Source organism: Psittacula echo (assembly GCF_963264785.1).
Source record: "Psittacula echo genome assembly, chromosome: 22".
NCBI classification, from domain to species: domain Eukaryota; kingdom Metazoa; phylum Chordata; class Aves; order Psittaciformes; family Psittacidae; genus Psittacula; species Psittacula echo.
The window spans coordinates 747,772-763,751 of record NC_137758.1 but is presented as its reverse complement, the minus strand read 5'-3'; the positions used below and the strand labels follow the sequence as shown (position 1 = coordinate 763,751).

At 45.1% G+C, this 15,980-nt stretch overlaps 1 protein-coding gene across 1 annotated transcript in view; it reads right to left on the bottom strand.

Annotated features, from left to right (window-relative positions):
• Positions 1–15,980, bottom strand: part of IGFN1 (immunoglobulin like and fibronectin type III domain containing 1) — a gene marked incomplete at both ends in the record, with an annotated part of 52,801 nt that overhangs the window by 26,038 nt on the left and 10,783 nt on the right. The window contains 9 exons of the mRNA XM_080632898.1: positions 290–562; positions 1,159–1,330; positions 2,312–2,425; positions 3,001–3,175; positions 3,642–3,687; positions 4,210–4,257; positions 4,735–4,834; positions 5,439–5,578; positions 7,983–8,105. Of these exons, the coding sequence (XP_080489024.1) occupies positions 290–562; positions 1,159–1,330; positions 2,312–2,425; positions 3,001–3,175; positions 3,642–3,687; positions 4,210–4,257; positions 4,735–4,834; positions 5,439–5,578; positions 7,983–8,105 (1,191 nt within the window). The remainder of the gene's footprint in view (positions 1–289; positions 563–1,158; positions 1,331–2,311; positions 2,426–3,000; positions 3,176–3,641; positions 3,688–4,209; positions 4,258–4,734; positions 4,835–5,438; positions 5,579–7,982; positions 8,106–15,980) is intronic.

Genomic DNA, 15,980 nt, shown 5'->3' with positions numbered 1-15,980 from the left:
TTATGGAGGTTTTTTTCAATAACTGATGGAGAACATATTACTACATAGCAGCTGTAAATAAGCCAATGGGATTTGTCAGTATTAATAAAACAGGAAAAATGTGCCTTATCTGGAGAGGAAAGAGGGTCTATCCAGACCTTCATTTTCCAGGTGTAACTTAGGAACCAGATGCTCTGCGATTCAGTTCTCAGCATAGAACCATCTCAATGAGCAACCAGGCAGCGAGTGGACTGTTATTTTGTTAACACACCACAAGCCAACACCATTGGAATAACACAGTGGCACTTACACTCTACAATAAGCCAGGCATTTGAGGAGGACAGTCCAGTGTCGATGGTGTACATGCCGTTGTCAGAGGGCACAGTGTTTTTGATAGTCAGCTGGTGGGTCAGTCCATCAGGACTTACAGAGATCTGGTGCTTCTCACTTGCCTCCAGGACGTTGTTTCTGTGTAGCCACACAGCATCATGGCAGGGGGTGCGTAGGACACACTTGAAGATGGCATCTTCTTCCTCAGGGCAACTCATATTGCTGAGTGGCTGCTCAAATCCCACAGGGATGGCTGCAATGGAAAATCAAATACTATAGAAAGGAAACAGCTATTTCTGTCTTCCAAGAAAAACTTGTTGCAGCTAAAGGAAGGCAGACAGACAGGAACATGCCATGCTTGTGAGCACTGGTTTAAGCAGAAAAAGGAAAGACTGAGATGTGCTCCTGTGCCCATTTCTATCAGCTAGAAGAGCAGATTTTTGTCCTTGTTATCTTCTGAGGCATTTATACCCCACATCACTATGATGTGCTGAGAATTTGTAGTCATTAAGGTATTTCAGCAGCATGATGCTTGCATTGAGTTGGTAGTAGTTTTATTCTGAGCTTACAAAAGGGAACTACAGCATGGGCTAAGATAAGGAGGTTCCTCACTGTCATCTAAAAGTCAGAGCCAAACCGGTACTTGAACCTAGTCCTTTGGACCACAAATGCAATGACCAAATCACCTAGGTCATCTAAGGAGCCCTTATGTGGCCACCAAACCCCGTGTTCTGTAGTTACACCAGGTTTTACTGCTGAGCTTTGCATCTACTCCTAGTAAAAAACTTCCAGCAAGAACTACTTTCTCGTTGCAGTTGCACCTCCCATACGTGTAACTCAGCTCCTTACAGTCAGGGTCCAGTTCAGTTGAGAAAACAGGCACATCCTCCACTCGGACTTGATACAATCCTGCATCTTCCTGCTGCACATCGTTGACAATGAATATGTACTTTTTCCCAATCTGCCTCAGGCAGTGCTTCCCATACTCATTACTCGTTTCATATCTGAGCCTTTCACCATCCTGGGAAAGAGAAGAGCATACACTTCAAGTCAAGGTATTTCAAACACACCAGGCTAAATCTGTGCTGGGATCTCCTTGTTGATGTAAATGAATAACAACAGAGAATTCTACACTAGTGCTACTCATAGTAGACTCATTGCTTATGGAACACCCGGGCAATGCTACGTGCAGTAAGGCCTGCATGGAACAGAGCATCAAGCTCTCAAACTAGGCAAAACAATACCAGCTCACATGGGGTTTTGAAGATTAAGCAATACAGTTACTATAACTTTGAAGACAAAGTACTTTCTTTGCTTAGATTTTAACATCCTCACAGATAGATAGGCAGGCGAGTTCACCACCTTTCTGTACCACTTTGGTTACTTCTCCACGTTGAGGCTGCATAGACTTCATGTCATGCATTTCATTCGGAAGTTCATAGAGCTAGTCTGACCTTCTCTTCAATGGATTCCAATTTCCCCTGTATTAAAGCCACTAACCACAGTCTGACTAAAATATATCTTCCAGAAAAACATTCGCAGCACTGATCAACCTGGGCATCACACTGCAATAACCACAGAACTCAATGGGATGTTTTACTTCCTTAACATCTTCTTTCACAGAAGTGAATTTTAGTGGAATAACACTCTAGAAAGTGCATAAAATGGGGCTGGTTTTCTTAGATGAGACTGCAGAATTTCTGCAGCCTGAAAGACACTGTTTGAATTTCCTTTTACTGGAAGGCCCTTGAAGTCAAAAGGATGTCAGTAACTGACTGCTTCCCCTGTACTTGAAGGGCTACAGATCCCAAGTGACATTCACCACCAAAGATGCACCTGGATCCCCACATCAACACTTGTCCCTGACCAGATGAGGGTTCCTCAATGGACAGACAACTTTAAGGAGCTTACTTCCTCTCAGCCACTGCCCAGGTCAAGCATTTTATGGTGAAGATGACTTCAGTGGCTGCTATGAACTGGCCAAGTGATGTCGCTCCCTCACCTTAAGCAGATAGACTTTGCTTTTTCTACTTTTCAGGTCCATCTCCAGGCTGAATGTAGCTTTTCCATCCTTGGTGACTTTGATGTGTCTTAAGTTTTTGATACTGTGTATTAGCTGCAAAGAAAGACACAAGAAGCTCATAAATGAGAAGGCTGCCACAACAGAAGTCCTTCAGCTGTCAACAAATCTGAAATCTACTTTATATCTGCATGGAAAAGAGCTACCTCCAAGTGAATGGAAGAAGCAGCTCTAAGTTCCCACAGTTTTCTCCTGTAGGCAAATTATATTTGACATGCTCCCTCTTGGTCATTCGCACACTATGCAACCACTGTTCAGGTTTCTACATGTCCCTCTATGCGAAAGCCAATTTTGACTCTCAGGTGTGTAACTCAAATTAGGCATCCAAATTCTCATCAGGGACAACCAAACACAGATTTTAGCATTACCTTACACTCAGTATATCCCCTAAAACTTAAGAACTGAACTTCAGAACTGTTAGCATTTTCACCTGCATGAGTAGAGAAGTAGGACTCCTTTAAAACTTTGCCAGAAAGCATCCTCTGTCATACAACAGTTGCATCTACAGAGCAATTTAGGAAGGTTTAACCTATTTAAAGAAGCTCCTGTGAAACTATAGGACTCTCTAGTTTGATTAGACCAGTGCTTTCTGTGGTTGCAGTTTATTTTACCTCTCCTTGTTCACTCTCTGCGTCCTTCCTCAGCTCCTGCAGCTTTTTCAGCATCCCACGGAAGTCAACAATTCCATATTTGATACAGATTTTCTCATAATCTCTCTTATCTGCATGCAGCAGCAATTGCCAGACTGCTTCTTTATCCAAGGGTTTGGGTTTTGGTGCTGGGGCCCTTAGAACCAGGGAAAAAAAAAAATATATCTAGACATTTTGACAGACAACAAAAGGTCTTGATTTTCTATACTTAAGCCTCTTCCATCTCTCTTTGTCAGTTCTGTAGTTCACTTGGCCCCAGAGCTGTAGGCAAGAAAGAATGGGACTCTTACAGAAGAGGTTTGCTGCATCTATACTACACATTAACTGCTGCCAGGAAACAGTCTTGCCCTGGGCCATCAGCAGCAGTCACTGGCACCGTTTGGTCCAGTCTAACTTGCCCTCTCCCAGGTAATATCTCAGCACGGTTCAGGAGTTGGCACACTCCAAGGTCATTCCCATGAGGCAATCTTCGGGGGCTCCCTCCTGGGGAATGAAGGGATCAGAACCAAGAGGTGTTGTTGCCTCCAAGATCTATGAAGCTGTCCCCTATCCTCAAGAAACCTTTGGGAAGTGTAACAAAGGCCTTCGTTGGGGAGGCTTACCACTTCCTCAGCCGCTTCCTGGAGTCCTCAAGCGTCCTCTTTAACTCTATTACAGCAGGAGGAGGAACAAGAAATATTCAGATACCCAACAGTGTAAAATATATCCCCCAAAACATGATAATGCAAAATAGCCCCTGGCCACAGGCTGTTCACCTCTGTGTTTTTTAACACACTTGACATGAAACTTGGAGCCAGTTTTCTCTGCCACACTTATGTCCTTTGATGCCATTAAAGTCCATCACTTCCTAGTGACTCCCCTCTTTCTAGAGGGGACACTCAAGAAACCTGCTATTTCCCAGCTGTGTTAACATGTTGGATCCAGTTGTATTTGACATCACAAAATCCTTTTCTAGCACTAATGATTCCTGAATCATTAACTAGAACAGCTCAAAGCCATGTTTAAGATCATCACTTTTCCCAAAGGTAAATAAGAAGAGACAAGAACATGAGAGATCCATTAACCCTTCTCACTTTACTCTTTAAAAGTCTGGGGCAGTAATAATGTGGTGGAGAGAGTATTAGCTTTGACCTCCTGCCTCAAACGAAAGGAGCAATCTATCAAACTTACCATCAGCAGCATGAACAGGGATGTATTTTGCTTTCCTCTTAAAGCCAACTGAAAACAAAACAAACCAGAACAAGCCATAATTCAGACTGACAGCAGTAAACCAATGGCAAGAATGGGTCAGTTATATTTAACCACAAAGTACCCATTTCTCTGCACTGACTATAAAGGGAAGCAGGGAACTAAGGTCAGGTGGCATCTGAAGTGGGATGGATCCGTCTCAAAAGACTGCTTCATTCAATGCTGTAAAGAAAGGACTGAGCAACTTCGATGCTAAATCCACAGTGTCTGATTATGGTCCGGTGTGGTGACAATAATACCACTTTCTTCTCCCTTGCTTTATAGCTCATACTGTCATTGAGTGACCAAACTGGGGGGAGTCACAGAGGAGCTCCAGTCCTCAGTGAGGGAAAAAGTAGACCTTCACACCAAGGAGACTTGGACAATGCTCTGGGCACCCACCTCCAGAGGACAGCAAAACTACTTGAGCCCAACAGACCTTTGGAGGACAGAACCTGTCAATCCTACCTTGTATGATCCTGAGGCCGGCAGAGCATGAAGCTTCCCCATATTCATTCACAGCAAAGCAACGATACAAATCACTGTCTTTTGCAGTGAGTTTGTTTATCTTCAAAAGAAAAACACAGTGAAAGCTCACAGGGATGTGCTGTGGATCAGTTCGCACTCCCTCAGCTTCTAACAGCTACTCAGTGATGTCTCAGATCTTTCTTCTGTTCCCAGAACTACTCTAAAGATCTTTGTTTGCTTATTTTCATGATATCTCAGATCTGGTGACATAGAATCATAGAATAATTAGGGTTGGAAAAGACCTTATGAACATCCAGTTCCAACCCCCTGCCATGGGCAAGGACACCCCACACTAAACCATGGCACCCAAGGCTCTGTCCAACCTGGCCTTGAACACTGCCAGGGATGGAGCATTCACAACTTCCCTGGGCAACCCATTCCAGTGCCTCAGCACCCTTAGAGTGAAGAACTTCTTTCTGATATCCAATCTAAACTTCCCCTGTTTCAGTTTGAACCCATTACCCCTTGTCCTGTCACTACAGTCCCTAATGAAGAGTCCATCCCCAGCATCCTTATAGGCCCCCTTCACATACTGGAAAGCTGCTATGAGGTCTCCAATCACATCTCTATCAGGCCACTGCAGGTTTTTCCTTTCCATTGCTCTCCCGCTTCCATGAGTCCTATCTGAAATAGTTGATATTTACCTGCAGAACGAATTCATTTGTAACACTATTGAAGAATGTTTCATATTTGGCAGGGTCATCCATTCTGCCTTGTACACGCGTCCATTTCACGTCAGGGGTTGGGACACCTTTGACCACAGCTCTGAAGATGGCATTTTTACCTTTGAAAAGAGGCAAGAAATTAGTTAAGACAGGCTTGAACATGAATACTTTCATGGTAGGCCCCTTTTGTTATCAATGGCATGATCCCCAGAGCGAGATATCTGGTTTCGGCAATTCTATCTTTCTGTTTGCCTCTGTAAAAGATGCCTAAATTACTGGTTAAAGTTGCATTAAATGCCCAAATCACTGCAAGCCATCTGCCATAATCTCCACTCTAACTTACTGGCTTTCAAAGAGACGACTTGAAAACTCATCTCTAAAGTTCACTACTGACACAACATGGTCTCTGTGGGTTTATCGCACAGCCACAGAGATAGGAAGTTATGCAGCCAAAAGAGCAATTCTTTGGTGTCTTGGTCTGATTTTCATCCCCCTCAATATCTGAGCAGGGCCAAATTAGCTCAAGTCCACGTTTGTCTGTATTCAATCATAGAAGTCCTTCACCATGTGGTATTAGCCTTCAGACATGACTGCGAACATCCTCTGGTCAGCTCTGAATTCAATGATGCTATAGCAAGTTCAGCCTAGACTTGCTTCTGGCAACTTGCATGCACTACTTGTACCACAGCCATGAAATGCCCAGATCCATTCTTATTACACACATATTCCCCTACAAGTTCCCATTCCTTCTCCATTCCTTCCCTTTGCTGGGACCATGCTGGACAGGATGTCAAATAACAAAGGACTCACTTGCTGGAGTCCCTTGTCTCTAGACATCAGCAAAGTTCATTTGGATAAGCTTGGATTTAATAGAAGGTGGAAAAAGGAAAAGATCCCTTTTGCACACTGAAGAAAACGTGTTCTGAACAGACCACACTGTACCACAACGCAGGGTAAGATATTTCCCCTGGACTTCCTACATGTCATCCTTCTGCAACTTCTTCCTCATCTGCTAGCCTGGTACTACTTTGTACTCCAACCACACCAGGCTCTGCTGTTTGAAGAGGCAAAGGAGGGAGAAGAGGATGGGGTTTACCTGTAAGCTCTCTCCTTCTCTGCTCTCCTAAGAACCTGAGTATGCTGCAGCTGCCCACAGACATCTCCAACAGCTTTAGCACTGCTCAGTACAAACCTTTTCTTCCAGAAGGCTTCAAATACATTAGAAACACTATAAACCAACAGACCAGAGAAGTGACTCATGTAGGTAAGTGGGAGTGTCTGTGAAATGGAGATGAGTTATCCATGGATGCAGCTCAGGGTGGGAATAATCGCTACCCTTCTTTTGCAATAGTTTTGGTCTTCAGATGACCAACACAAAGTTCTCTCTCGGCAGTCTTGCAATGTTTCCCACACCCTTCTGCAGTCACCCCCAAAACACTCGCTTGATGCAGCAAAAGCTCCTGCCAGCAAATTCTTATCAAAAGGCATCTTCTGACTTTTCCTGAGCTTGCAGCACTATTATGAAAGTCTGATTCTGCCTTTGTCAAATTTTAGTCATTCTGGTTGCAATTCCCCATGCTTGCCATCTGTCCCAGGACAGCTCCCCAGCTAGGAGTGTCAGCTCTGCCATGCACTGACCGCAATGGGGCAATGATGATAGAATGAAAGACACTCATCGTGCCTGAATTCCCTCGTGTTTTGTATATGAACTATAAGAAACCTACTGTAAATGAACTCACTTGGAAACGTTAGAGAGGGTGAGTGAGCACACCTTGGGTCATGGCTGAGCGAGTGGAAGCTGGCGGAGCAGGAGGGATGTACCACTAGAGGCCACTGTGCTCCTCCAGAACATCTCAATGGCTCTTGAAACTCAACGCACGAGTGTGACAACACTGAAATCCAGGCTGCCAGAATGGGTTCAGTCTTGTGAGGAAAGAGAAGCCACAGGAGCTCCTCGGGCCACTCCACTCCAAAACCCAAGCAAATCCAAAATTACTCAATTACTCTGCAAGTAAAGACATTACTGGGAGGCTTCCCATTGCCTTAGGTCTTGGCTCTAAGATGCTGCCTTCTCTGTACTCTATGCAAGATCCATATTGCTTCTTGCATCTGCAAGCAGTACAGCTGCAAGCAGTACATCTGCCTTTAAAAAGCAGTTAATTTTAGTGCTGAACACTCATAATACAAGTTAGTTCAACAAGAACCCCCCAACTTTTTCAATGTGCTTCATCTTTTGCTGCAAAATACTTAGAGAGCTTCCTGTAGGATTTTCTGGATTGCTGCATTCATTAGGAACCAGATTCTGATCTTGCAGGCACTAATGAAATCTCAGGAGACATCTGTCAGGACTGATGGAGTTGTCAATAGTCCAACAAAGAGTTGGGCCATACAAAACTGCCTTTCTGGTCTAGTCAAATCTGTTCAGAAAGGAGCTCGATTTAATGGCAATGATTGTTTCATGTAGGTGAGACGCGGAGTCAAGTCTCCAGGACTGTGGCTTTGACTGTTATTTAAGACTCTCACCTTCTTCCAACGTCAGAGAGACAGGTTTCCGCTCAAAGTCAGGTGTACTGCATCCCTCTGGAACATCATCCACAAACTGGGTGATGAGAACTCCCGGGACCAAAGATTTCTTGAGGGGTTTTACTAGAAAGTCAAGGAAAAATACATTCTATTAAATAACATGTTTGTCCTTTAGAAACAATCAGCCTGCATTGTCTCTCTGGGACTGTTCCTGCTCAGCTCCTCTTGGATTATGAAGGACCCACCCATTGCAGTACTGTAGGCTGGAAGCATGTCCGAAGGCTGGAGCATCAGAGGTCCAGCCATGATTTGGATAGGGCAGGCTTTACATCAGTTATCACAGAAAACTTCTAATGTAGCATAAGAAAGACACCCTTGCAGAGGTCAGCAGAACCTGATGGGCCAGTTACCGGTGTCTCTCCTTGTGGTGATGAGGCAGATGTCAGATTGCTGAACAAGAAAAGCAAGTTGGGCTCATTCCCATGGGTACCCCAAGGAGCTTTCACAGCCGCATCTGTTCTCTCACCTTCCTGACGGCTTGTCATGATGCTTTGCTCAGCTGCCTCTGGTCAGCACAAACAGGCTACGGGTTTTCCTGTGAAGGAGACAGATCATGTCATTATTGACAGTTCCCAAGGGGAATGCTCACTTTTATGACACCGTTTGCCCTTCCTCACTTGCCACATCCTAGCAGCCAAGTTGAGAAAGGCTTGCCAATGAACACATCATGACACAGTTCTGAACCAACACAAACCAGGTATGAAAATGGCTAGCAGGGCTGAATGGGAAATGTACACATGTAACAGCATCCCTCTGTCACCTCTTCCATCTCCATGTCACCTGGCTTTCCTCCAAAGACCTCCTCTCATGTTTCAGGCAAATATTACACCACATGGCACTCATGTGGTGAGTTCTGATGGATGGCAAGAGCAGTTGCTGAGAAGAAAGCCAGGGATGGATGTCTAAACTGGGGCACGAAGCAGCAGCACCTCCTGATCTAAATTAGCTTGTCTAAATTAGCAACAGACCTGAGAGCGGACTAAAAGCTACTACTTACTTTGGAAGGAAATGGTAAAGTGTGAACTTGGCATTAACTACTCATTGTTACAGATCACTCGTGTGACCTTCCACCAAAGGTGTCTCTCCCCCTGTATTTATAAATGGGACAACATGTAATGTAACACATCACCATCCTGCAAGCAAACTGTGAAGGCAGATTTCTTGTCACATGAGAGATGCTCAGAAACTCTAGAGTTACTGAAGGTCTGAAAGAGCAATTAGATTAGATTCCCATGTGGCATTAGTGCTGCGTCTCCATTTACCTCCTGCGCTCCTTCAGCCAACAAAGGCACCCAAGAGCAGGCAACTTTGAACAGTTTGAAAAGGCAGATGGACTTTATCAGCACACCTATGACTGTGATTCAGATCCTTACATCAGACACCCATCCAGCCTGGTATTGCCACACTGCACCTGATGAAAACTCAGAGCAGGACCCCAACACCTCCTTATCATACATCTAGCTCGGAGCTGCGTGATCTGTGTGATACTGACTTTGTGACCTTAACACAAACCTTATTTTAGGGCTCTACCTACTATCCAAATCTCCTAGCTCCTAACTTGGAAAACCATTCTGTGAGCCTATGGACTTCACTGGACATGCACATGAAACAGGAATGGGAAATGATACATGGGACTCCTTGAACAACAGCCAAGTCCTGGCTTTCTCTCACCTCCTGCTCTGGCGTGGGTGACTTGTTGCTAGCCACCAAAACAAGAGGTTTCCATGTGAGTGTTCCACCTTTTGTGTGCTGATATTTTGGCACATCCCCACAGTTACTGCTGCAAACCACTGGTAGGTGGTGTAAAAATTGCCAATGAAGGGGAAGGACAGCTTGTGGGAGGGAAAAAGACACAAACCAGACATGAAACGAAGATGATTCCAGGGCACCCTGTGCTGCAGCGGGCAGGGCATTGCACAGCAAATAGCAGAGATTTTCAGAGACTCTTGATCACCCTCTTCTGATGGATGTAATCTGTCCTCCAAAGTACTGAACTGTATTAATAGCAAACATTATAATCCCCTATTGCCTTTTGCAGCCTTTTATCTTCCTAAACATGTCACCACTCCTGGAGCTGAAGTGTCTAATGCTTACAACTTTCAACAAACATGATTGCTTGACATTAGCTCACAGAGGCATTCCCCTAAGCTCTTATGATGTTACACTCACATTCACTCTTTGCTACTCCTGACTTCTTCCCCCCCAACTCTTGGCAACACTGATGAGCATCTACACTGAAACACGAACATGGTCCAAATTCTCAGGTCCAAAGCCACCAAGAAACCTATTGCTATGTTACCAAATGCAGCATTTCAGTCCAGAGTGACTGTGGGTATACATTTAACGCTAACCTATTGAGAGAGGGCTACATTCAAATCTAGTTTATAAAAGGAAACAAACACTGCTGATGTTTGTATAGGTAGTGATAGGCACCATTCACGCGTTCTCTCAATGTACAACATGCACTATGTGCGCTATGTGTAAACTGCTGAGTTTATAGGGCCTGAAATATCCCAGAAATCCACTTGGATTAAAGCTAAGCTGCTGTGAGCACTGAAACTCCTGTGAATTCATATCTTCTGGAGGGCGAGACAAGAGCATGGTAATGCCACGCATTGATTGCACAGTTAAAATAACAGTGCCGGGATATGTGAGAGAACATTCCTTCTGCAGAATTAATCCAACCACATTGCATTTCCTGTCTTAAAAGAGGCCCAGAAAATAATGTATCAGCTGGCAGAGCCATTCAGACCCTGCCCTGCTTACTGTTAACATTTCTACCCCCTTGTTTCACGAATAACCAGGGTTTTGCTTTGACTTCAGGTCGATCCCAGAAAAAGAAATTACAGCATCTTTTAAAAGAAACAAAAGACAGCAAAAACCTTCCCAAAATTACCACAGTGTAAATCACATCTTCACTCACAGGAGCTTCAAACGTGGGTGTCCAGATTAAGACGATCACATATTTATTCAACAGAGGCAAATACTTCCAAAAGGCAACCTACTCCTCCCTAGGGGAAATGCTGTTGACCAACATCCCCAGCACAAGAGGGCTAATACTGGAAGTGGCTCAACAATCTCGCTCCTCTGAACAACACATCCTTGTTATGCATTAGGCTTGTTCATAATGAAGGCTTGGATATTCCTCACCCCAGGCAGAAGGCTGTCTGCTTTTCAGCTGCAGAGATGTCCCCTTTGGAAGTAGTAGCAGAGTTTCCACGGCTTTGAATGCAGAGCAGGAGCAAGCCCTTGGCTAGTGAGGCTGTTTTTAATCTACCAAAATAAACCAGGTAGCCTGATGGGATGGGAGGTCTGCTCCTCAGCTTGTCCATCTATCATTCTGGCTGGCTGAGGCAGAACAAGAGCCCATTCCCTTTTGCAGCCGGACTGGACACTAGTGATAGGGCCATAAATCAGCTCAGCGAATAAGCAAAACCTTTTGGAGTCACAGGGTTTGGAGGTACTCGTGGTGTCACAAGTAGTTATTTACGAGGTTCAGGACAGTGGAACACACAGACAAGATGTGACATAATTGCTGGCAGAGGCCGGTGAGCAAAATTAACCAGACTTGTGGAGAAGTGACAGGCACTGAGTGGTTCACGCAGAGGTGATGGGTACAGACCCATGGGAGGTACCGCATCCCATGAGTAATGAAGAGTACAAAGCCATTAGCACAGACCGCAGTAGAAGACTTGAATCATAACAACAAATCAATCAGCAGCAGATGCAGCAGCCTAGTTCTTCTTGTAATTCCTAAAGATCAGGACAGTCCTGACACAAGGAACGTTCTAAACAAAACACCAAGGTGTTGTGAGCTCAGTCTTGAATCCTTGCCGTGCTTTACACCAGAGACCCAGGTACTCACTGAGAAGAAGCATCTCTCATCTCAAATTGCTCTTTCAGGTTTCATAGAATCATAGAATAGTTGAGATCATCTAGTTCCAAACCCCCTGCCATGGGCAGGGACACCTCACGGCCTTTCTCTGTTTGGGCAACCTGGCCTAGTGGAAGGTGTCCCTGCCCATGGCAGGGGGTTGGAACAGGATGATCTTAAGGTCCTTTCCAACCCAAACCATTCTATGATTTGTTGACTTTAAGTAATATTTCGAACATGAATCTTCCTATTTCAGAAGACTTTCAAAGGAAAATCTCCAAGAGTTTGGTTAGAACCACGGAACTGAAGGCCAGCAACTGCAGAAGCACAGCTCCATGCAAACTCCTGGGCATGTCAGAGAGGGGGAACGTCACAAGCACTCCAGTGATGAATTGAGGTCTTGTGGAGAGTGGGGAGGAATGCCCAAGGATCAGATTTTGTGTGACTTATTCCTTTGGTAAATCTATACTTGATTTGATCTTCTCTTCTGCCTCGGGGATTATGGCTATAAGTGATTGCTCATGCTGCCCGCAAGTTACGTACACATACACCAGATACGCTCTATAGCTATTTGTTTACAAAAGTGGCATTGATACAAAATGCCATAAGGAGACACGCACCAGCTGCATTTTCTAAGTGAAGGAAAGCAACGGAGCCCTAACAGCAATGAACTGAAGAGTGAACTCGGGTCAGTTTGGGATGACAACACAAGGACAGGTCAGTCTGTTCCTGTTGATGTCCACAACATAGCCATGAATTCTTGCCCAGCAGACATGCATTTTCATACAGTCCATGAATTTCAAGCAAGGGTCACAGAGCAAATACAACAGATGTGCTTTAGGAAAAACCAACATATCCCTACTTACTGTCCCAAGAAATGCGTGCAAGAGAAAACCACATTAGAAACCACAGTGTTCCCATACCACGAGTCCCATGTTAGCTACGTGGGCTAGTTATGGCAGATCTACAGCAACCTGCCATCTTCCCAGGGAAACCAGCGTACGCTACAGGACACCACTCCTCCCAGAACATCTACAATCATTTTCAGACCCACTACACCACAGAGCACCAGCTGCTGTGAGAGCAATAGGGACACTTCACACTCCCAGCTCTCTATCACCCACACACAAAACTCAGTGGGGACAGGACCAAACTCACTGCTTTATAGGTTGAGCTTCTGAGATGATCCTGCTCGAAGTCAATATTGCATCTCCCAGGACCACGGTGGCTTCTTCTGTTGGCTCAGACCACAGAGCTCTTCATAGCTGTTCAATAGGTCTCTTGGGCACAGGTATTAGAGATCTGTCTGAAAGAAGCCGTGCCCCTTATTAGCCTGTTGTAAATGTCACTCAATGGCAAAAGAAAGGACAGATTCCTGTCCCACTCACACCTCTCCCCTCTCCTAGAAGCTATGTCTGTGCGCAGGAGCTGCCTACAGTCTGCTGTGTGTAGTTGTAGGGGGCTCATTATACACTCATGGTCCCACAGGACATGGGGAGGTGCCATTGAACCCAGAGCCTTTGGCAAGCCCCAAGCAAGGCAGTGGGCCAGCTTGGTCAGATGCGACCATCAGTCAAGACAACACTGGATTTCCAAATGCAACCTCAGTCAAGACTTCGTGCCTTGAAGAAGGACAAACATTTGTATGGATCAATGGCTTCTCCAAAGAAGGGACAAGCTGTATATCCAAGTTTTGTAGGACACATCAGTAGACTGAACACAGCAAGTCCTTAGTTCTCATGATTACTTAGCAGGGAAGTCAAAACAGTGGGTTATTGCGCTTCCATATGGGTTATTGCACTTCTGTATGGAGTGACCTGGGCTTGGCCTTCATACCCAGAGTCTTTCAGTCTGTGCTATTCTGAGAGGTCTGAAAGAAACCCAGCTCCTCCTAGAACAGCTCCACTGCTACAGCCAAACCAGACGTCTCAAAGTGCAGTCTTTCCTTCCAACCAAGCCACAGGCTGATCCCATGAGCAGCAACAGGGACACTGATTTCCATGCACAGGTTTATGCTAGAAGTGCAAGTGCAGCATCTTGTGCCCTAAAATCCTTTGTTTCCAGTCTGCCCTTGCAATTTGTAAACCCTCCTTCCCCTACTCAGAAAGCAGAGGTACCTCCGTTTAATTCCTGATGTTCAGAGATGGCCAGTCTAGGACTGAATACTACCTTCTCCCAGCAGCACTACATGCAGACAACAAAGCCTGCTCTTTTTGAGCATGAAAGTCTTTCATTCACTTCTGGCTGAGAGCACACAATCTTGATTCCCTTTGCATTGTGTCCCCCATACTTATATTAAATCCTCATGTTCAACTCTGAGGTGAAGGGCTGGTTCCTGAAGTTGGCAATCAAGGTATTTCTATCACGGTGACCATGGTTCACATAAGGTTTTCCTCTGGCTTCCCATCAGGAGACTCAAGATCTAAAATCTGTGGTTAACGAAGGGAACATAGAGCAAAAACTTGGTCCTGTAGCTGAGACTCATGTTAAATAGGACAAAGACAGAAGAACCACGAAGAGCACTATTTCTGCTCGTCTGAGATAAGCTTTCAGTGAAAAAGGCACTGGCAGAAGCACTATGATCTGTCACACATCAGCTGTTCTGATCCAGATATCAAAACCTTTGCAGCACTGGGGACCACCATTTTAATCCATTTAAAATATAAATGTGACAATTAAATTCTGGAGTAATTTTCTTCATTCCTTCTTTCTTTTTGACAGTGATTGCTGGTGACCGTGTTTATACCTTCCCCGTTCCTAAGAGAACAATGCCAATAGAGGAAACCGCAGTTGTTCAAAGCTTGGGCTGAGATCATTCAGTTCTGCATCCCTTGTTACGCTCACAGTGATACAAAAGCAGAAGCAATTCCAAACCCAAAGATACAAACAATTTAAGAGCTAACAAGCCAAGAAAAGAAGCCAACAAGGATTTTCACCTGCTACTGGAGAACCCTCTCTCTCAGTAGCAGACCTTGTTTTCTAGCCATGACCTCGGAGATTTCCCATAGCACCTTTCTCCACCTTCAGGCCATCAGGATGCTTCCTTAGACATTGATAGAGTGCTGTAGCCATAACGTTAAGTATCTTTAATAAAACCAGTTGCTACAGAAGTCTCTAAAGACACCTCATGTTATTGGCTTCTACCGAAACCCGAATTCAGCGCTCGTCAGCTGCAGCAAGAGCCTTCCCCTAAGCAGAGTTAGCCCAACCAAAGGACCTGCACTTCCCAAAGCCACAAGGCTTACTGCTGTTCCCATGTACTCTCCCTTTCCAGTGGTTTGCTCCCCACTGGCAGTGCATTGCCGATGATATTTAGTCTCAAATCACATTCAGGTATTGGGGTCTGCTTGAACAACTGAGGAATTCCCAATTAGAAAGAGAGTTGGATCTAGCAAGTACCAGAAGAGCCACAATTCTGCCTGGTCCACCGAGGCCAGACCTGATGAGACTTTGCCTTATCTCCAGCCCTGGATTTACAGTTTCCTTGGCTGGGAAGGAATGGAGACCTCTCGTTCAGATGAGCTGATAACTCAAACCATCTGTGACAGAGCAAACTCCTCCAAGCAACTGACCTTCTTCCATTTCACAGTTTGTTTGCCACCCGCCCACCCAAAAGTCCTGTTAACCCCTGCATGCCAGTGGATAAGCTACCACATACCACTGAAAACCTGCAAAATGTCACAAGGAAGCCCGGGTACATTCAGCAGCGGTCACTGCTTCCACAGCAAAGGGGACGTGTTTTGCCCTGGAAGCAAGTTCATCCCACTGATGAAGGGCAGCGAGGAAGTGTCAAGAGGCAACAGCTGCACGACAGTTATTTCAGGACTGAATTTAAAAGTACACTTTATGTGGAAATGAGACTCTTCTGATCTTCTGTTCTCCCTGCAATCCCCTTCTTTGGTATACGAGGATGAAGGCGACCCAGTTTGACCAGTGACAACCGGCACAACACCTCCTATAGACTGTTGGTGCCAGCTACATGGCTTGAAGCAAGAATTGAAGAAAGCAGGACATAGTAGGTCCAAAAAGCCAACTGGATTTTCCAGCTTATGAGCAGATGACCA